A 24020-nucleotide genomic window follows, 5' to 3' on the forward strand; every position below is an offset into this window, starting at 1 on the left:
TAAAGATAGGATCTATAGTTAACTTAGGGCTAAGTATAGGGGGATTAAACCTTAGAAAAACTCTATAAGGGATAAATAACATTATATAATCATAAATTTCTAGTTAGGGTGCTGACGGGGACTAGAAATTATATAAGAATTTTTTCTAGTCCCCGCCAAGTCTTTTCTAGTCCCTATCAGCTGTAACCCCAGATCAGACCGAGCGCATATGTGCTCTGTGGCTGGAGATGTTCGGGGGCTGTGTTTTTTACAGAGGCAATACCATAGAAAATAGCACTTATATTGAAAACTAACTGCCAAGAGATACTATCCCGAAAGGGTACTAGTAGCATGACATTAGTCAAACCTGGCATGACAATAGTGTTTCCCCTACTCTTAGTATAATAATCTTATCTTCGAGTTCTTAGACTAGATTTTATAGTCTCTAGTAATGGGAAACGCTATTAGCAATGGAGTTTACCTGCTAGCAATGGACTAGTGCCCCTTTCGGAAAGGTCACTCTTAGCAGTCAGTTTTTAATACAAGTGCTACTTTCAATGGTATTGCCTTAGTAAAAAACATAGCCCCTAAACATCTCTAGCCACAGAGTACTTCTGCGATCGGCCCTCCCCACTTTTCATCCGATCATTTTAATCCGATCATAAAGCTCCCCGTAAATCACGTGATCTGTATAGGGCTTGTTTGCTATGGTTAACCGAGTCCGCATATAAATAAAAAATCTATATATAAATGTCAATGTCAATTTGCATTCTGGTTTCCCATAGTAAAAGCTTCATTTTTGCCTGCATTTAAAACCAATTTAAAGTAAAAATCAAAGTGCGTTTTTAAACCGATAAAAATAGATGAAAATAGGTGTAAAAGTGATAAAATTGATGAAAAAAGGGGTTGTAAAAGTGCAGGTGAAAGTGCAGCTTTTACTATAGGAGACTAGAATGTTTGTGGGGGGACTCGGTAAACCCTAGCAAACAAACCCTATCCAGATCACGTGATTTACGGGGAGCTTCATGATAAACGAGAGAAGTGTACTATATGACTTAATACTACTACCATATAACGGGGTAAGAAAAGTAAAGCGAGTGTGATTTATAAAGAGCAGACATACTTAGCTATTTAACCTATATTAGGCTTATAAAGTAGCGCTAATAGCTTAGTAAGTGATACCTAAGGTGGCTACTATATAGAGAAAGTAAAAGACTAAATAAACGTATAGGAAGGGAGTAATTCCGGCCGATATACCCCCTAGGAGCCACCTATAGGCTCTATAAAAGTTAATATCTTTATATAATCTACTCTTCTACTAAAGGCTTAATATTAATAAGTCCGAGAGATATTATAAAAGCCTTATAAGACTATAATAGAAGTAGCTTAGTAAGTCTATCTATCTATATATCGGTAGTTATAACCTAGCGAATAGAAATCGAGCTAGTACTAATTTCCTAGCGAAGCTAGTAGTTATAAATATCTATATAGCGGAGTTTTATACGTATCTAAGATTACTTACGAGTTAGTAAGTTAACTATCTACTTATTATTATAGTTAATAGCAAGACCTACTTTATAATTAAGTCCGACTATATTAAAAAGTCTCTTCTACTATATTACTATCTTACTAGCTTCTAAAATAGTAAGTAGCTCTATCTCTATTATTAAAATAGTAACTATCCTCTACTTACTAGCTTTTTAGTTAATAGTAGCGCTAAAGAGCTTATAAAAAAAGCCCTCTAAGTTTTTTCGATTAATATAATTACTAAAAGAAGCGTTATTTAAGAATTAGAGTATAGGGTTATTATAGATAGGATAAAACTTAAAGCTTAATATTAGATATTATATAGATACTAAATTAGCTAATTTATAGTATCTTAGTACTTTAGTTCTAGATTTATTAGGAACTTAGTGAGATAGTTAGCTACTTTCGCTATATCTAGATAAGTAATAACTATTAAATAGAGAGCTAAGCCTAGCTTCTATTAATACTTATAGATCTACTCTTTAGTTATAATACTAATAAACTTATTTATCCGATTCGTTAGAAGCGGTATTAAATACTTATAACTATATATAAGTCTATATTTAGTAGCTATAGAAGAGATATAAGAATCCTAGTAAAGCTAAAACTTATATTTTTAGATATTTTAGAGAATATATATTCTAAGAAACTATAAAGCTTCTCCTATTTCTTAAAGCTTCTAGTGCTTCTCTAGTTCTTATTATAGCTAGAGTGCTTCTTAGAGCCTCGGCCGGTAGTATATAATAATATTATTATTAATATAGAAGAAGATAATAATCCTATCTCTAATAAAGAGATATAGGTCTTCTAGGATATATTTAAATCCTAGCTTTTTAAGGATATAAGTAGCTTCTTACTACTATAAGTAGGGTGACTTTCTTAGTCTATATAGAGCTTTAAAAAGCTTCTATATCTTACCTCTATTATAAAACCTTTCTAGTATTTATATATATATAACTTTATCGGGATCGCTATTTAAAAAAGTATTAATAGCGTTAAATTATATTTTATTAAGGTTAAATATAGTAATAAGTATAAAAATAGCGTAAATAGTATATATAATAAGTATCGCTATACACTTTTCCTTTAAATTAATTATCTAGAGGTCTTTATAGATATAGATTCTTACTTTTAATTTTACTAAAAAGCTATTACTATCGAATTTATAGGTAAATATCTAGGTTAGGGGAAGTACCTAGATACTCCTATCTTATAAGGGAGGATATACTTTATATATCCTATAAAGCTTAATTAATTCGACTTTAAATCCTACTATAGTAAGGAAGCCTTTTATAAAAGGGTGGTTTACTACTTCCTTTTAGTTCTATAGCTCTAGTAATAGATTATTTTAGTATTAATAGGCTATTAATTAGATAGTAGAAAGACTAGTTATAAATGTAGCGAGTACGCCCTCTATATTATTAGAGTTATTATATACTATATAAGTAGCTATATTAAAGTCGTCTCTAACTTTCTATCTCCTCTTACTTTATATAATATTAGAAGGGGTAACTTCTCCTTAGTTCTTATCCTTACTAGCTAGTGTCTTTAAAAAACTATCTAGGACTTTTTATTAAAATAAATTATATCTCTCTACTCTCTCTATTAGTCTAGTTTTTTCTTATAGGAATACTAATAGTTATATCTAAATTAGACGCTCTTTAAACTTTAGTAGTTTTATTAGAATTACTACTTAAAAAGGTTATTATTTTAGTATAATAGGAGTAAACTATCTCGCTATTAATAGAGTACTTATTATAGAGCTATTATAAAGATAGATAGCTAGTGACTTTCTAAAGGAGAATCCGGACTATCTAATAAAAGGATAGTCTTTAAAGAAAAAGAACTCTCTAAAAGAGGGATAGCGCTTAGTATTAGCGAAAGTATAACTAAGAAGCGCTTCTATAACTTAAAAGTAGGATATTTTTCTACCTATTATTATATAAGCTCCTCTCCTCCTATATATAGTAGGCTTTCGGCCTATATATCTTATTAAATAAGCTCCTCACTTATCCTTTTAACTAGGCTATCGGTTAAGTCTTACTCTCTTTAAATAACTAGTTTAGGCTTATTTTATATAATTAGTATAACGCCTATTTAGTATATAGCCTTTTCGAGCTCTTTATTAAGCTTATCTTCTTCGATAACCTTAGTAATCTATCTTTATCGGATCTTTAAAGGCTCTATTAGATACTTTTTATAATTAAGACTTTTATTAAAAGTTATATCCTAAACGAATTTATAGCTATTAGTATAGGGGAACTAGACCTTCTAAATATTACTCGCTTTATAACTAACTAGATATCTAATTTCTACTCTATAGTATATTTTATCTAATTAAAGGATCCTTTAGATCCTTATATAAGCTTAGTAGCTATATACCCTAAAATTTAAAAGATTAATAGGAGTAAAGATATCTATCCCTTATAAGTAGAATGCCTATTATAAAATGTCGGCCGGAATTACTCCCTTCCCGTACGTTCATTTAGTCCTTTATTTTCTCTATATAGCAGCCACCTTAGGTATCACTTACTAAGCCATTAGCGCTACTTTATAAGCCTAATATAGGTTAAATAGCTAAGTATATCTGCTCTTTATAAAACACACTCGCTTTACTTTTCTTACCCTATTATATAGTAGTAGTATTAAGTTATATAGTACACTTCTCTCGTTTATTAGTTATAAGCCTAGTTAGCTAATAACTCTTTAAGACACCCTTATCGATTTATAATAATATAGTCGCTTATTAGAAAGCACTATACCCCTAAGCACGAAGAAGGTTAACGCTATACCTTACTTCTACTAACCTCCGAAGATAAATAACGAAGAAAATAATACTATATAGCGCTGAGATATCACTCCTCTACGATAACTTTACTTCTTTAAGTATTCCTACCGACGTAGGAAGCACCCTAAGGGTATAAGTTATCCTTAAAAGCTTAGTATAATAGCGGACCTAGATTATATAGATAGAGTTAATAGCTAGGAAGTCTAACGTTTAGGAATATATCGACCTAGCGCTTAAAGACGAGAAACGGCTAAAAATACTAGTAAAGCTAGTCCGACTAGACTAAAGTAGTAAATAGTATAAGAAGAATCTAGAGATAAAGCGCCTTATTATAAAAGGAAGAACGGATAATTAATATAATCGGAAGGATTATAAGGTAGACCTTACCGAATATAGGATTATTCGACTATCTTTAAAAAAGGTAGCCGACTAGATTAGGAATATACTAGCTATTAACCTTTAGTATCTAACGGTTAATATCGATAATACGAAGGAGCTACTTTAAATACTATAAAAACGCTTCTCGTTCTCCGATATAGTATAGATCTAGCTTCTTTATAGGTCATAGTATAAGCTTCTTCTTATACCTATTAAAGACTCTATAGTTAATAACTAGCTTTTAAAAGTTAAGAACCTTTACTAAAAGTATAAAAAGGTAGAGGTTAAGTTTATTAAAGATAATAATAATACTATTTACGACTTTCTTTAAGCTTTTATACTATTAGAACCCTAATTCTACTACTACTAGTAGACTAAGATTTTCGAAGAGAAGTATAAAACGACCTTTATAAGTATTATAAGTACTTACTACTCTAAGCGAGCACTCTTTAGCCGAAAGAAAGGAAGTAAAGCTATACTAACTACTTTTATAACCCTTAATAGAGAAGAGGAAGTAAAACTAGCCTCTTCGTCTAATAATAATACCGAATCTAGTTCGGGGAAGTTAAATAAGAGAGGGGACCTAATATATATATATAGATAAAGACACTTTTTTATAGTATACCCCTATTTAATAAAGGTATCTAAGTCTAATAGTTAGAAACTAAATCCGGAAGTTAATAAGAAGATACCGGAGAATATTAAGAAGCTCTTATAGAGGCTTTAAGATAAAGTAAAGGAGCTTTAGGATAAGCTTACTTTAGAAAAGAAAGAGACTTTAAATTAGTCTTACTTTATACTAATCGATAAAGATAAAGATAGTAGTTTCTTAATAATACTATCTTTACTACCTACTAATATATCTTTCCTTATAAATAGTACATAAAGCTCTATAGAGATAGATAGCTAGTTAATTTTATAACTAGTAAGTATATCTCTAATAATAAGAGTCTTCTTATCGAGTTTAAAGAGATAGAGGGGACTTTAAAAGTAGGTAATACTACTATATAGCTTTATAGAACTAGTAAAGTCCGACTTAGGACTATCGGACGCTCCGGAAAGCCTATTAATCTTACTCTTTTAGATATAGAGTCTTCCCTTAGTTTTTATTATAATCTAATTTCGGTTATACTAATAAAGAAGTATAGATATAAAGCTAATTTCGATAAACTTACTATTATCAATAAAAATATCGGTAAGACGTTCTATAAGCTAGAAGAGATTAGGAACTTCTTCGCACTTCTATAAGTAGGTTTTATATTTCTAGTAGTATTTATAACCACTATTTTTAATATAATAAGACGTACGATATAGCCCCTTACTTCTAAGGCTTCCGCTACTTATTAGCACTAACGCCTTAGTTATCTTTATAGCGAGCGTATAGAAAAATTAGCGACTATAGTCGATAGGATAGAGATTATTAAGGATTCCTCCCTAACTATAGATACCGAACCTTATAATCCTAATCTCTATAAAACCTACTAGCTAAGTAGATAGTAGTAGTAAATCTTATATAAAGTATAAAGGACTCTTTTCGGACCGCTCGGTTATATTTATTTTAATCTAATTATATTTAAACTAAAGTATAATAATTATATCTAGCTTTCTTATTTCTATCTAGATAGGATTCGCTATCACTAGGGAGAGATATATAAATAGAAAAGCGGCTACTAATAAGCTATCTATACTTTCCTCTCCCTACTTTATCACTAGTTTAACCTTCTAATTTATATCTTCTATTTAGATAATAAAGGTTTAATAGATAGTAAGACTATCACTTTTCTTAAAGAGAACGGAATTATAATATAGACGATAGTTATCGGTACCCTAGAGTAAAATAGCTTTATAGAGCGATCTAGGGGGGTAATCGTTACTAAAGCGAGAGCGCTTCTTCAAGATTTAGCTCTTCTAAAGAACCTCTAGCTAGAAGTAGTATAAGCTACTATATATATATTAAATAGATCGCCGATAAAGCTAAACTTAGGGAAGTGGATTATCCTCTAATAGGAATTCTACTTATAAAGGATAGATACCTTTACTCCTATTAACCTTTTAAATCTAAAAGTATATAGCTACCGAGCCTATATAAGGATCTAGGGGATCTCTTAATTAGATAAAATATACTATAGAGTAGAAATTAGATATCTAGTTAGTTATAGAGCGAGTAATATTTAGAAGGTCTAGTTCCCCTATACTAATAGCTATAAGTTCGTTTAGAATATAACTTTTAATAAAAGTCTTAATTATAAAAAGTATCTAATAGAGCCTCTAAGGATCCGGTAAAGATAGATTACTAAGGTTATTAAAGAAGATAAGCTTAATAAAGAGCTTAAAAAGGCTATACGCTAAGTAGGCGCCATACTAATTATATAAAACGAGCCTAAACCGATTACTTAGAGAGAGTAAGACCTAACTAATAGCTTAGTTAAAGGGATAAGCGAGGAGCTTATTTAATAAGATATATAGGCCGAAAGCCTACTATATATAGGAGGAGAGGAGCGCTTTCTAGCTATACCTTCGCTAATACTAAGCGCTATCCCTCTCCTAGAGAGTCCTCCTTCTTTAAGGACTATCTCTTTACTAGATAGTCTAGATTCTCCTCTAGAAAGTCCGCTAGCTATCTATCTTTATAATAGCTCTATAATAAGCACTCTATTAGTAGCGAGATAGTTTACTCCTACTACTCCTTTAATAAGATAATAACCTTTTTAAGTAGTAATTCTAATAAAACCACTAAGGTTCGAAGAGCGTCTAATTTAGACGCGACTACTAATATTCTTATAGGAAGAGACTAGACTAATAGAGAGAGTAAAGAGGTATAATTTACCTTAATAAGAAGTCCTAGGCGGTCATCTAAAGATACTAGCTAATAAGGATAAGAACTAGGGAGAAGTCACCCCTTCTAATATTATATAAGATAAGAGGAGATAGAAAGTTAGAGAAGACCCTAATATAGCTACTTATATAGTATATGTTGGAAGGATCACGTGACATCACGTGATGCCTTCACAGGTAGATAGTCCCAGACAGCCTCTCACCTTCAGTCTCTTCTTTTCCCTCTCTGTCCATTTCAATACATACGATACTTTCTCCATTGATTAGCATCGTAGCATTTCCATGAGGTTATGAGCACCTTACTTGTTAGCTGGACCACTGACAACTCGTTCTTTTAAAGCGCTTTTACCTGAACCCTATCGTCGATCTCGGCCCGTCCCGCAGTTTGATCCACTTTTGTGCGGAGAAAACTCTGCACGTCCCGACCATTCGACTAATCAGATCTAGGAAACCTTCGACCCCGCCGGATAAAGCTCTATTAAGCTTTGCAATTGCACGCCGGATTTAAAGGCTCCGTTAAGCTTTTACTTGGTGATTTGATAATATAGCTAACATCGATAGCGGTAATAAGGGGGACACTAACCCTTATCCCCTCGATGTGATAGCTAACCCTTTAAATCCTATCCCCATTCCTCGTATCCCCGTACCCCGTATATCGATTCCGTCCGTTAATAACCCGATTCGCTTCACTTATAACGATAATAGCGATAACGAAGATAAGAAACCCTCTTATTAGGGATATAGACTCCCTAAAATTGCTATAATAAAACTATAGAAGGTAAAGGCGCTCGAGTATAACGACGCTAACCCCCGTATATAGAGATAGGCTATTGTTTATTAGCTAATCCCCTATACGCTAGAGTGGCTACTCGATAGCGATATTCCTAGACTAGATAAATCGAACCCCGTATATAAGAGATAGAAGTATTAGTCCCGCTTAGTGGTAAGCTAGATATACGGCTAAATCGATACTATTCTATAAAGTAAGATCCGTAACCTATTAAAAACACCGAAGTATACGGATAAGATATATAATAAGCTTATAACAATAACTTAAGGGAGTGATATACTTTAGATAGTATTTCTAGAGATACGCAAATTTGATAAGATAAAGAGATCGGATTATAGCTCGGTAAGCGAGTATATTAAGGAGTATTAGAAGTAGTATTATATACTTACTAGATTTAAGGTAGCTCCTTACCCTATACACGCTTTGTCTTAGGTTCTTACTAACCTCGAATTAGAAGTTAAGAAGGTTCACTTTATTATAGAGGAAGCTAGCAAAGTGGAACCGAAGAAGATAACGCTCGAGAAGGTGGAAGAATACTAGAAGGCACTATAGGTAGTAGTAGTTATAGAAGGCGTTTTAAATGTAGCTTCTAATACTAGCTATAGTGGCTATAGTGGTAGCCGAGGTAGTCGTGGAGGAAACCGAGGTGGCTAGAGTGGTTATAATACCGGTAACGATAACACCTAGATAGCTAAAGACCCTAATGCTATTGATAGTATAAAGAAGAAGAAGAAAGGTCTTCGGAAGCAACCTACTAACGATAAAGATATTTATAACTACGCCCGCGAGATACGTAATAGTACTACCTAGAAGGACGATAGTAATATATACTCTTTCTACGGATTCGGACTATATACTATAAAGAGATACGCTTATCTTAGCGAGACCCCCCTATCTTTATAGGAGCTATCCGGAAATCTCTAGGCCTATTTAAAGGTAATCTAGAGAGCTTAACGCTAGTCGGAAGGATAAAGTAATATAGTTATTACCGCGGTAAGCTCGGTGGATAGGACTAATGACTAGTTACTTAACACTAGTTCTAGTAAGACTCTTATATATGATCTAGAAGATTTCCACACTTACTAGATAGATTATCCTAACCTCGCTTACGTGTATAAAGACTACTCCGGTAAGAGAGTGGTTACACTAGGTTATAGAGAGATTATTATATACGTAGCTTTACTAAATAGTAAGACTCACTCCTTTATAATAACCGGATACTATAGTCCCGGAGGATATAGGAAGCTCTTTAGTATATAGAAGCTTCTCGAAGAATAAGACATTTCTTATAATATACGCACTAGATATCTCACCGACGGTAAGGGAGACATTGTAGGTTACGTAGATACGACTTCTAGCGTCCTATACCTTATTAGTCCTAAAGATAAAGATCTAAACGAAGTCCTATCTGACTCTAACTCGGATAAGGAAGATATTAACACTATAAATAAGGTGATAGCTTATAAAGTATACCGATATCTTAGTTATACCGGAAAAGCTCGTATTGCTTCTACACTATAGTATATAGAGTAGCTAGGTGATAATAAGTAGTATAGTATAGAGTATTTTGACTATAACGCCTATTTTTGTAGTAAATCGAAATAAAAGATATCTCGTGAACCCTAGGCTAGAGTGTAAGACGTAGTATAGAAATTCCACGTTAACACCTAGCTAATTAAACCTACTAGACTAAATAGGGAGAACTACTAGCTACTAGTTGTTAACGATACTACCTATCTAATCGAGGGGATTATACTAAAGAATAAGAGCGATACTTTTTATAAGCTAACTACCTTCTATAAGAAGATTAAGCTACTTACTAGTAGATACCCTAGGATCTAGAGGATAGATAGCGGTACTAAATTTAAAGAGTTTATTAAATAGGGTGAAGCGAAGGGAATAACTTTCGAAATCACACCTCCGTACACTATAGAGCTAAACGGCACTATAGAGCGTTTCGGCGGATATATCAATGATATATAGAGGACTATAATTATTAATGCCGGTATATTAGAGGATATATAGCTATACGTAACAGAAACTACTATTTATATCTATAATAGACTAGTTAATCTAAAGACTAAGGTCTCTCCGCTCACGCACTAGCGTAAAGAGCTAGAAATTAAGAACCTTAAACCCTCTCTTAAGTATCTCCGACCCTAGGGGTCCACCGCTTACATATATATTCCGAAGGCGAAGCGCGTATAGGTAAGGAAAGCGGCTCCTAGAGCGTAGAAAGAAAAGCTAGTAGGATATAAGGGGGATAGAGGTCATATTTATAAAGTATAGGACCCTACCACAAAGAAAGTAACGACTTCTTATAATATCGGCTTTCTATAGCTAGGAGATAAAGATAATATAGGACTAATACTAGTTTAACCCTATCCTAACCTAAAAGGGCTAACGGATAATAGTGATAACGCTATCGGCTTTATACTAATTTCGCTTATAAACGACGAGGAAGACTCTACGCCTAAATAGTAGTAGTAGGTTATACGCGTATAGCCTGTATAGCTAATATAGACGCTAGCTTAGTAGAGGTTTATATAGACGCCTATCACACTATCTACAATTTATCTTCCTACTATTTACGGAAGTGTCTCTACTATACTAGAGACACCGCGTGAGAAAATATAGTAGTAAAAGGCTATCGCCGCACCCCCTATATGTTAACGCAAGCTTTTTTAAACCCGTTTACCTATTATTTATAAAGAGCCTATTATATCTAGAGTAAGACTAGACTTTACTAAGGCACTAGAGCAAACGGTTTAGTAGGAAGCTTTATAGTAAGCTACCCTAATTTATTAGAGAAGGACTAATTTCGGAGAGAGACTTCGCGTATTTATAGCGTAGGTTTCTTAGCTAGCTAAAAGTATAAAGGAAGTTCGTAAAGAAGCTAATAATATTAAGAGAAATGCTATTACTAGGTAAAGCTCTAAGATAGCTACGTTAGATAGAACTACACCTTCCTCGGAGAGATAGAGAGCGGATTATTAATACCCTTTCTCTTCTCCGTAGTAAGCTCCTTAGTAGTCTGTCTCTATATAGCAAGCTAGTGTGTCACCGCGTTATAAGATTATATAGGCTATAGAGATAACGATATAGGATATACCTTCTAGTAATAAAAACACACCTATTATAGCGAGATTAGAGATATCACTAAGTCGTGAGATTATCTTAATTAAATCCTCGCCTAATCTAATTATATAAGATCCTACTACCCCGGTTCCCCCGCCTCCCCGCCGATCGAGATAAGCGAATATCGGAATTCCCCCCGAGCGATACTATAACCTAAAGTAGAAGCTACTTACCGTCGAGTATAAGAAGCGAGACCGAGATATATAGCGAGCTACTACGAGAGCAAAAGCGAAGGACTTAGGCGGTAATAACTTGATAGAGGGTGGTAGAAAGGGGTCTATAGGACCTAGAAGTGCTATAATAGCTATATTAGTAGAAAAGATTAATATTAATAAGCTATTTCTCTATAATAGAAAGCTATTATATATAAAAGACGTTAATTTACTATCCACCTATAAGTAAGCCTAGAAAAGTCCTTTTTAGACTTAATAGGAGGATGCTATATAAAAGTAACTTAATAATCTAGTAGTAAAGGGGATATAGAGTCTGATTCTTAAGCCGCTAAAAGCTAAAATTCTGCCTAGACAGTAGAGATTTACTATAAAAACTAATATATATAACGAAGTGTACGGCTTTAAGGCTTGATAGGTTATTTACGGCAACTTCTAGGAGAAGGATAGTAGAGAAACGTACGCCCCTATTATAGCGGAATATATAATCAAGATAGTGTTTACTCTTATCGCTATCTATAGTCTTAAATAGAGATAAGTGGATTTCACTATAGTATATCTAAATACTTTATAAGAAGACGTAGAGACTATCTATATAAGATAGCCTACCGGCTTCGAGTATACTAATACTTCTAGTGATAAGAACTAATAGGTATATACGTTTAACTAGGCGCTTTTCGGACTAAGGGACTCTACTTACCTTTAGAATAAAGAGATAGATAGTAAGCTACGCTAGATTAGTTTCTATCCGCTTAAAGACGATCCCTATATCTATATAAAAGGCAAAGGTATAAATTTGACTATTATAATAATCTATATAGACGACTTTATTATTACCGCGCTATAGGATAAAGATATATAGTAAGTTGTCGATACGCTCCGCTAGTTCTATAATATAAAAGACCTTAGTGAACCGAAGTAGTATTTAAACTACGCTTTATATAGAGACTATACTAATAGGACTATTATAATATCCTAGATAGTATATATATAGAAGGTTCTTCGCACTACTAATATCTCTAGATAGAAAGAGACACCCCTACTAGCTATATAGAGAGAGACACTAGCTAACGCTATAAACGTTCTCGATAACGAAGCTTTTAACTAATATTAGTCTATTGTTAGTATACTAAACTAGTTAGCTATTAAGACGAGACCTAATATCCGTTTCACTATAACCCGTCTTTAATATAGACTAGCAAAACCGACGTTTTCTAACTATAAAGCAATACTATATATTATTAAGTATCTTCGTAGTCACCTAGACCTTACTATCGTTCTTAGTAGGACTAACGAACTCCGCTTTCACGCGTATACTAATACGTCCTATACTAATTGGGAAGATAGTAAGTCCACCGAGGGTTCGGTATAGTATCTAGCTAGTTCACCCGTTATATAGGCTACTAAGAAGTAGACAATTACGGCGAATTCAACCACTATTGCTAAGTGGTGCGCTCTTAATCAACTATATAGGGATACTATATAGCTAAAGAAAGTCGCTGATTCATTCTAACTTCCGCTCTATTGTCCTAAGATCTACACAGATAATATCAATTCCTAGCTTCTTCTCTCTAAGAAAGGCGGAAAGTTAGCAAATCGATAGCTAACACTTCGATACTTCTTCGTTAAAGACGCAGTTACATAAGGTCATATTGACATTAAGCGAGTTGATACCAAGAAAAATGCAGCTAACGGATTCACGAAAGCTCTAGGCAAAGAGCAATTTAAGACCTTTACTAACCTACTTAGTATGGTCTAAATCATCAATTACAACTATGACAATATGGAGTTTTTTGATATCGCACGTAAGAGATGGGTTTTGTATAGAGATGCAGTCAGGTCTATAAGGGGGATGTTAGAAAGATCACGTGACATCACGTGATGCCTTCACAGGTAGATAGTCCCAGACAGCCTCTCACCTTCAGTCTCTTCTTTTCCCTCTCTGTCCATTTCAATACATACGATACTTTCTCCATTGATTAGCATCGTAGCATTTCCATGAGTATATAATAACGTAATCCACTAGCGAGCTGGCCACACTAGCGAGCTGGCCACCCTACAAAAAACGCGTCCATGAATTAGCACTTAGTCAATTAAACTATCTACCATGCCACCAATTCGCTCCCAATCCTCCAAAGAATCAACTGAGCAAGAGGGTAGGATCTTATTAGCTATCAAAGCTTTTAAAAATAAAGAAATCTCTTCAATTCGTGAAACTGCGCGCCGTTTCAAAATCCCCCGTTCAACCCTTTCTTCACGTCTTACCGGAATACAACACCGCGCGAATTGTCGCGCAAATTCGTGTAAACTAACAGAAATTGAAGAAGAATCTCTTTAAAAATGGATTCTCTCTATAGATTCCCGGGGATCAGCTCCCCGGCCGTCTATGGTACGAGAAATGGCGAATCTTCTCCTTGAAAAGCGTGGCACTACCCCGGTTCTTTCGGTCGGCGAAAATTGGGTGACGAAGTATGTGAAAAGGCATCCTCTCCTATCCTCCCGGTTTTCGAAACGGTATAACTACGAGCGTGCGAAATGTGAGGATCCAAAAGTCATAAAGGACTGGTTTGATCTTGTTCAAAAAACCATCCTACAATTTGGGATCCACCCGGACGACGTTTATAACTTTGATGAGACGGGTTTTGCTATGGGATTGACAGCGACTGCGAAGGTTATTACGAGAAGCGAATACTACGGTCGGCGAGCACTTTTACAACCTGGAAATCGTGAATAGGTGACGGCTATCGAGTGTACGAATGCGGCTGGTTGGGCCCTTCCACCGTGTCTGATTTTTAAAGGCAAAGTCTTTATTGAATCTTGGTTCGATGGTCTTCCTTCCGACTGGCGTTTCGAAGTTAGTCCTAATGGCTGGACTACTGACGAAATTGGACTTCGCTGGCTTGAAAAGCTCTTTATTCCGACCACTTTTGTACGGATGAAGGGGGTATATCGGCTTTTAATACTAGATGGCCATGGAAGCCATTTAACACCGAGGTTTGATGAAATTTGTGAAAAAAACCGGGTTATACCAATCTGTATGCCCCCGCATTCATCCCATCTTTTACAACCTCTAGATATAGGCTGTTTTGCGGTGTTAAAACGAGCCTATGGGAGACTGGTTGAATTCCGGATGCGGTGCGGATCCAATCATGTGGATAAATTGGACTTCTTGGATTCCTATCCTACCGCACGAATGGAAGCTTTTAAACCAGAGATTGTTAAAAACAGCTTCCAATCTGCCGGTTTAGTCCCTTTCGCGCCAGAGAGAGTGATTTCGAAGCTTGATATTCGGCTTGCTACACTAACCCCCCCCCTAGCCGGGGTAGTGATTGGGATCCAAAAACACCTTCAAACTGCAGGCAATTGGAAAAGCAAGCTTCCTCTATCAAAGCATTGCTTCGTACGAGATCAGGAAGTCCCCCAAGTCCGCTGAATTCCGCTATAAATCAGGTTTTAAAAGCTTGTCAAATGACGATGCAATCCGCTGCACTTCTGGAGAGAGAAGTGAGTGATTTACGTAGTGAAACCGAGAAGAAGAAGCAAAAGCGTGCTAGATCTGGGAAGCATCTATACGCAGAGAGCGGTCTCTCCGTGCAGGAAGCATCTGCGCTGATTATACAGCCGGTGGAAGTAGCTGAACCCGGTCCCGGTCAGCATGGTGAATCAGGTTTACAACCGCGTACAAAACCCCCCCGGGGGTGCGGAGTATGCAGGAAGCCAGGACATAGGAGAGAGACATGTCCAGATAGATGATGTTTTTTTAAAAATTTAATTTAATGGCGTTTTGGTTGAGATAAATGGATTTGAAATTAGTATGTTGGATAAAGTGGCCAGCTCGCTAGTGTGGCCAGCTCGCTAGTGGATTACGTTAACTCTAATAATATAGAGGGCGTACTCGCTATATTTATAATTAGTCTTTCTACTACTTAACTAGTAGCCTATTAATACTAAGATAATCTACTACTAGAGCTATAGAACTAGAAAGAAGTAGTAAATCACCCTTTTATAGAAGGCTTCCTTACTATAGTAGGACTTAAGGTCGAATTAATTAAGCTTTATAGGATATATAAAGTATATCCTCCCCTATAAGATAGGAGTATCTAGATACTTCCCCTAACCTAGGTATTTACCTATAAATTCGATAGTAACGGCTTTTTAGTAAAGTTAAAAGTAAGAATCTATATCTATAGAGACCTCTAGATAATTAATTCGGAGGAAAAGTATATATAGCTATACTTACTATATATATTACCTACGCTATCTTTATACTTATTACTATATTTAATCTCGATACGATATAACTTAACGCTATTAATACCTTTCTAAATAGCGATCTCGATAAAGTTATATATACGTAAATACTAGAAAGATTCTATAATAGAGGTAAGGTATAGAAGCTTTTTAAAGCTCTATATAGACTAAGAAAGTCACCCTACTTATAGTAGTAAGAAGCTACTTATATCCTTAAGAAGCTAGGATTTAAATATATCCTAGAAGACCTATATCTCTTTATTAGAGATAGGATTATTATCTTCTTCTATATTAATAATAATATTATTATATACTACCGGCCGAGGCTCTAAGAAGCACTCTAGCTATAATAAGAACTAGAGAAGCACTAGAAGCTTTAAGAAATAGGAGAAGCTTTATAGTTTCTTAGAATACGTATTCTCCGAGATATCTAGAAATATAAGCTCTAGCTTTACTAGGATTCTTATATCTCTTCTATAGCTACTAAATACGGACTTATATATAATCGTAAGTATTTAATACGGCTTCTAGCGAATCGGATAAATAAGTTTACTAGCGTTATAACTAGAGAGTAGATCTATAAGTATTAATAGAAGCTAGGCTTAGCTCTCTATCTAATAGTTATTACTCGCCTAGATATAGCGAAAGCGGCTAACTATCTCGCTAAGTTCCTAATAAATCTAGGACTAGAGCACTAAAACGCTATAAATCGGCTAATTTAGTATCTATATAATACCTAATATCAAGCTCTCGAGTTTTATCCTACTTATAATAATCCTACACTCTAATTCTTAAGTAACGCTTCCTTTAGTAATTATATTAATTAAAAGAGCTCGGAGGGCTTCCTTTATAAGCTCTTTAGCGCTACTATTAACTAGAAAGCTAGTAAATAGAAGATAGTCACTACCTTAATAATAGAGGCGGAGCTACTTACTATTTTAGAAGCTAGTAAAATAGTAATATAGTAGAAGAGGCTTCTTAATATAGTCGGACTTAATTATAAAGTAGGTCTTACTATCGACTATAATAATAAGTAGATAGTTAACTTACTAACTCGCGAGTAACCTTAGATATATATAAAACTCCGCTATATAGATATTTATAACTACTAGCTTCGCTAGGAAATTAGTACTAGCTCGATTTCTATTCGCTAGGTTATAACTACCGATATATAGATAGATAGACTTACTAAGCTACTTCTATTATAGTCTTATAAGGCTTTTATAATATCTCTCGGACTTATTAATATTAAGCCTTTAGTAGAAGAGTAGATTATATAAAGATATTAACTTCTATAGAGCCTATAGGTGGCTTCTAGGGGGGTATATCGGCCGGAATTACTCCTTTCCTATACGTTTATTTAGTCCTTTATTTTCTCTATATAGTAGCTACCTTAGGTATCACTTACTAGCCTTAGGTATCACTTACTAAGCTATTAGCGCTACTTTATAAGCCTAATATAGGCTAAATAGCTAAGTATATCTACTCTTTATAAAACACACTCGCTTTACTTTTCTTACCCTATTATATAGTAGTAGTATTAAGTCATATAGTACACTTCTCTCGTCTATCATAAAATAATCTATTTCCCTAAATTTAGCTTTATTAGCGATCTATTTAATATATATATAGTAGTCTATACTATTTCTAGCTAGAGGTTCTTTAGAAAAGCTAAATCTTTAAAAAGCGCTCTCGTTTTAGTAATAATTACCCCTTTAGATCGCTTTATAAAGCCGTTTTACTCTAGAGTGCTAATAACTATTATCTATATTATAATTCCGTTCTTTTTAAGAAAAGTGATAGTCTTACTATCTATTAAATCTTTATTATCTAAATAGAAGATATAAATTAGAAGGTTAAACTAGTAATAAAGTAGAGAGAGGAAAGTATAAATAGCTTACTAATAGCCGCTTTTCCGCTTATATATCTCTCCCTAGTGATAGCGAATCCTATCTAGATAGAAATAAGAAAGCTAGATATAATTATTATACCCTAGTTTAAATATAATTAGATTAAAATAAATATAACTAAACGGTCTAAAAGGGGTCCTTTATACTCTATATAAGATTTACTACTACTATCTATTTAGCTAGTAGGTTTTATAAAGGTTAGGATTATAAGGTTTAGTATCTATAGTTAGAGAGAAATCTTTAATAATCTCTATCCTATTAACTATAATTATAAGCTTTTTAATACGCTCGCTATATAGATAGCCGAGGCGCTAGTACTAATAAATAGCGGAAGCCTTAAAAGTAAGGGGCTATATTATATATTTTATTATATTAAAAGTAGTAGTTATAAATACTATTAGAAATATAAAACCTACTTATAAAAGTATAAAAAAGTTCTTAATCTCTTTTAGCTTATAGAACGTTTTACTAATATTTTTATTAATAATAGTAAGTTTATCGAAATTAGCTTTATATCTATACTTCTTTATTAGTATAACCGAAATTAGATTATAATAAAAACTAAGGGAATACTCTATATCTAAAAGAGTAAGATTAATAGGCTTTCCGGAGCGTCCGATAGTCCTAAGTCGGACTTTACTAGTTCTATAAAGCTATATAGTAGTATTACCTACTTTTAGAGTCCCCTCTATCTCTTTAAACTTAATAAAAAGACTCTTATTATTAGAGATATACTTACTAGTTATAGAATTAACTAGCTATCTATCTCTAATAGAGCTTTATATACTATTTATAAAGAAGGATATATTAATAGGTAGTAAAGATAGTATTATTAAAAAACTACTATCTTTATCTTTATCGATTAGTACGAAGTAAGACTAATTTAAAATCTCCTTCTCTTCTAAAGTAAGCTTATCCTAAAGCTCTTTTACTTTATTTTAAAGCCTCTATAGGAGCTTCTTAATATTCTCTAGTATCTTTTTATTAACTTCTAGATCTAGTTTCTAGCTATTAAGTCTAGACGCCTTTATTAAATAGGAGTATACTATAAAAAAGTATCTTTATCTATATATATATATTAGGTCCTCTCTTTTATTTAATTTCTTTAAACTAGATTTAGTATTATTATTAAAGGAAGAGGCTAGTTTTACTTCCTTTTCTTTATTAAAGATTATAAAAATAGCTAGTATAGCTTTATTTTCTTTCTTTTAGCTAAAGAGTACTTATTTAAAGTAGTAAGTACTTATAATACTTATAAAAGTTATCTTATATTTCTCTTTAAAAATCTTAGTCTATTAGTAGTAGTAAAATTAGGGTTCTAGCGGTATATAAGTTTAGAAAAGGTTATAAATAGTATTATTATTATCTTTAATAAATTTAATCTCTACCTTTTTATATTCTTAGTAAAGGTTCTTAACTCTTAAAAGCTAGTTATTAACTATAGAGTCTTTAATAGGTATAAAAAGAAGTTTATACTATAATCTATAAAGAAGCTAGATCTATACTATATTAGAGAATAAAAAGCGTTTTTATAGTATTTAAAGTAGCTTCTTTATATTATTAATATTAACTATTAGGTACTAAAGGTTAATAGCTAGTATATTCCTAATCTAGTTAGCTACCTTTTCTAAAGATAGTTAAATAATCCTATATTTAGTAAGATCTACTTTATAATCCTTCCGATTATATTAATAATCTATTCTTCCTTCTATAGTAAGGCGCTTTATCTCTAGATCTTTCTTATACTACTTACTACTTTAGTCTAGTTAAACTAGCTTTACTAGTATCTTTAGCTATTTCTCGTTTTCGAGCGTTAGATCGATATATTCCTAAACGTTAGACTTCTTAGCTATTAACTCTATCTATATAATCTAGATCCGCTATTATACTAAGTTTTTAAGGATAATTTATACCCTTAGGGTACTTCCTATATCGGTAGGAATATTTAAAGAAGTAAAGTTATTATAAAGGAGTGATATCTTAGCGTTATATAGTGTTATTTTCTTTATTATTCGTCTTCGGAGGTTAGTAGAAGTAAGGTATAGCGTTAACCTTCTTTATACTTAGGGGTATAGTACTTTCTAGTAAGCGACTATATCGTTATAAATCGATAAGGGTATTTTTAAAGAGTTACTAGCTAACCGGGCTTATAACTAATAAACGAGAGAAGTGTACTATATAACTTAATACTACTACTATATAATAGGGTAAGAAAAGTAAAGCGAGTGTGGTTTATAAAGAGTAGATATACTTAGCTATTTAACCTATATTAGGCTTATAAAGTAGCGCTAATAGCTTAGTAAGTGATACCTAAGGCTAGTAAGTGATGCCTAAGGTGGCTGCTACATAGAGAAAGTAAAAGACTAAATGAACGTACGGGAAGGGAGTAATTCCGGCCGACACTTCATAATCAGACGAAAAGGGGGGGGGGGGGGGGTGTGTAAAGATCAGACCGACTGTAGATATACTCTGTGGCTGGAGATATTCGGGGGCTGTGTCTTTTACTAAGGCAATACCATAATAAATGGCACTCGTATTGAAAACTGACTGCTAAGAGCGACCTTTCCGAAAGGGGCACTAGTCCATTGCCAGCAGGTTAACTCCATTGCCAACAGCGCTTCCCCTAGTAATTATAAGTAAGCTTAATAAATCTTTCACTTCTTAGTATCTAGTATAACTATATACTAATCGGTTCTTCTTCTTTATTATATTCACTAGTATTAACTAGTCTCTATAGATTAGGGGTTAGGGTATATAGGTTATAAGTAGCGATAGTTTCTTATTTAGTCTCTTTATTAAGTATAGGGATAGGCTATCTATCCTAATTTATAGGTAGGTTTTATCTTAGACTAACTATCTTAATTAGTTAGTAGTTCTTAGTTCGGTACGGGTTCGGGATTAATATAGGTTAAGGTCTTAGCTATATAATACTAAGAAACGAAAGTGGGGATATAATAGGGCCGAAACTAATTAAATTAATAGTTTATATAGCCGTACTATTATAAAGAAATTAAGAGAGGTACTTAGTATTATATGACCTACTAGTTCTTTATAAGAAAAGAGTGCATTTAAATTTAGAATACTAAGTACAAGGGGGGAAAGAGAAAAAGGGGAAAGGATCGACACTATAAGATCCTTTTATACGTCGAGACCTCTAGTCGGGGACTTTAGGCAGAAATCTCTATCGAACCTCGTCCTAGACTCTAGTCTGTCATATGCCGGAAACAAATATCAAACATTATCACGTGACCGCAAGAACCTCCAGATCGTCACACTTACTAGCCTTAGGTATCACTTGCCTAGCTATTAGCGCTACTTTATAAGCCTAATATAGGTTAAATAGCTAAGTATATCTACTCTTTTATAAAACACACTCGCTTTACTTTCCTTACCCCGTTATATAGTAGTAGTATTAAGTCATATAGTACACTTCTCTCGTTCAACATTATGCTCTAGAAAGTGATAATATGCGTGGAGAAGAGAGGAAACTATCTGAACTAGCTAGCTAATGTGTGAGGGAGCAAAGGGAGTCACGTGACCCAGTCACGTGATCTCTAACGCCTTTCTTTCTTTCTCTTCCTTCCATATACTTAATAGTTTGAACAAATTGCACTCTTTTTCATAAAGATCTGGTAGGTCACATTTGACACCTTCGCACATCTATATTCACATCTTAGGACTCGGTGTTAGGCATAGTGCTAGGTATCGTGCTAGGTATAGGTGCTGACAAAAGTGACTTATTTTTACTATATATTTATATACAAATTGTAGGTATCTGCTATAGTCCGATAGTGTTAGGGGTAGTTTAACACAAAGGCGGTGTGAGGATTTAAAGGCGGTGAGGAGGTCGGTAGGCAGATATAGGTGCCGAGGTAAAAGCGGTACCCGATTAGGAAGGCGGTACTAAAAATTCAGGCAGGAGGGGGTCCCGGCCCTAAATATAGGAGAAAACCGGTTTTTCTCATGTCAATACATTGATCTACACTTTCATCAGAATTTTTTTTTATTTTTCTTACTTATTTTTATCATTTTCCCCTATAACCTCCAAGAGTATAAGAAACAACATATCACCACCCCTTTATTAAACGAACACTAGTTTGCTTGACATGAGTCAACGTAACAAATTAAAAAATAGAGTAACACGTTCATAATCAATTTCTGACCCAGGTGGGCCACACTTCGGGACTCCTTTGGCAGGCCCAGCAATAGCTTCCAAGTCGACCCTTGTCATGCCAGGATGCAGATGGAGATCATATGAAAGTGTAGCCCCATCACCAGATGAATGAAGACGCTGCATACCCATGAGTGTAATAATTTTCACTTGTCTCTGGGAGGTACTAGCCGCTAAACGAGGCCTGACCGTCAGTATATTATGCGACGGAGGAAGGTGGATCGTGATATTCTGTTGTGAAATAAGCGACGAAGGCGGGATATCTAGGCAGAAGTCCGACTGCAACGACAAAGAGGCATGCGTGAGAACCCGAACATTACGAATCAAAGCCATCCCTGGATCTGACTTGTAGTTAGCTAGAAGTCCTCTAAATCCAGTGGAAGTCAAACCTTGGCCTGATCGCCTCAGAAGCGAATCCATGGGCGATGAACCAAGATGCAGCTGGTGAAGAACATGGGCTAACAATGAGTTAGCAAAGGCCGGGAGCCGAGGAACACTTGCACTTGGCGACAATATGTCTACCAAGCGTAACGTACCTGAAGCCGAAGATGAATGGCGAGCGATATCTGAAGAAACACCAAAAGACGCGTTGGGTGGATTTTGCGAAGTGGGAATTGTTGGGGCATTTGCTTTGGTCACCGAGCTCAGTAAGCCTTGGGCGCTCATTGAACTGTTCTGTTGTTTCTCTGAGCCAGATGGTGTGTTTGTGGTGCTCGACCTGGTACTATCAAGCTGCCCCCCAAAAGACCATCCTCGAGGAATTCTATTGATTTCTTGACCTGCTAATCCAGCCCCGGCAATATCCTGCTTATGGCTAAGGGATTGGTTCTTGGATGTGACATCTGAGGGTTGTCCATCGATTTTGGATAGTGTATCGGAGCTCTGCCCAGGCATTTTCAAGGTTAACCTCTGCGCCACTGGGGGCACAGCAGTGCCCACTTTCAATTTGATGCAAGACGTATCAGGGGCTCCATCTACCTCAAGGGGGTCCGGAATAAGCTTTTTAGCTTCGGCAACCCGCCGGTGGAAGTGATCCTGGGCCTCTAGTGTCAGCATGCCGAAAGGGACAGATGGCGAGAGCCTCGCGGTATAGGCTTACCTCCAAAACTCCCGCGAGAATAGAGATATCGCTGTCGTCTTCGTTATATTCCCTAGCGTTTCGCCATACATAGCTGACCTCCTCTTCAAAGGACTGCCATGTAGGATATGCGGTGGTTCTGGATGAATTCTTCCTGCTGTCGGTACCACGAACTCTTTTTTGAATGCTTCGTAAGGACACTGGATGTTGGATGATCTCATAATAATCCCGGTATAGGTTCCGGTCTGGCTTCCCAATGAACGGGTAAGAAACATCCTGGCCACTGGTTCGGGGTGTCAGCTTTAAGCAAAGGCTCAGGATCGGTGATACCAACTCAGAATCCTTGAGTCGGGTCAACTCGGACATAATCTTGTCCTGTGCACTCTGAAGAGTATCACTTTCAAAATCTGCCTCGGGCTCGGCCTGCGACTCCGGGGTTCGATCTGGTTCCTCTAGTGACTCTGAGTCCGGATGCGACGACGCATGATTGGACTCTTCGGGAGACACGGGATCATCGTCCTATCACACCCACCGCAGCTTGGGTCAGCATTTGAAACACGCGATCCGATCTATGTGCAAAACAACGACATCGGATAGTGAATAGAGACATTTGAACAGCGTAGATCGAACTGTCATAGTAACGATGTCGCGATTGCCCTCCATGCAAGCAGAAAGGGCCAATCGATATGTGCTTAATGCAACAATTGATACTTACGGAAACCTTTCGGCGTTTCGTTCTACGAAACTTCATATCTGGAGAAGCTGCGGCAGCCGCCCGTCGTTTCGAGGTCATCTTGGATTAGTTCTGATAACGTCCCGAGTCGCGAGTCAAGTCACACATTGAAGATAGTAATTTGTGACAAAATACCAACAGAGGGACTGAAAATACAGAATTTAACAGAGTGTCAATTGTTTGAAAGAATTACAAGTAGTGATAGAGTATGGCAAAGGGAGATGTCCGCATAGACATTCCTCGTCTTAAGACGTGTTGCCGACGCGTTTCAT

The 24020-nt window shown here is 35.1% G+C and overlaps 1 protein-coding gene across 1 annotated transcript; it reads right to left on the reverse strand.

The window, feature by feature from the left end:
* Positions 1–21877: 21877 nt before the first annotated feature.
* Positions 21878–23808, reverse strand: N7525_005233 (bromodomain-containing protein; the record flags this gene model as incomplete). Its single annotated transcript, XM_061213332.1, has 3 exons — positions 21878–22972; positions 23037–23534; positions 23731–23808. The coding sequence occupies 3 exons, from the start codon at positions 23806–23808 to the stop codon at positions 21878–21880; spliced, it is 1671 nt and encodes a 556-aa protein (XP_061070353.1).
* Between the last annotated feature and the right edge of the window lie 212 nt (positions 23809–24020).

This window comes from Penicillium rubens (assembly GCF_028828025.1).
Source record: "Penicillium rubens strain IBT 27055 chromosome Unknown utg000002l_segment0_segment0, whole genome shotgun sequence".
Classification (NCBI taxonomy): domain Eukaryota; kingdom Fungi; phylum Ascomycota; class Eurotiomycetes; order Eurotiales; family Aspergillaceae; genus Penicillium; species Penicillium rubens.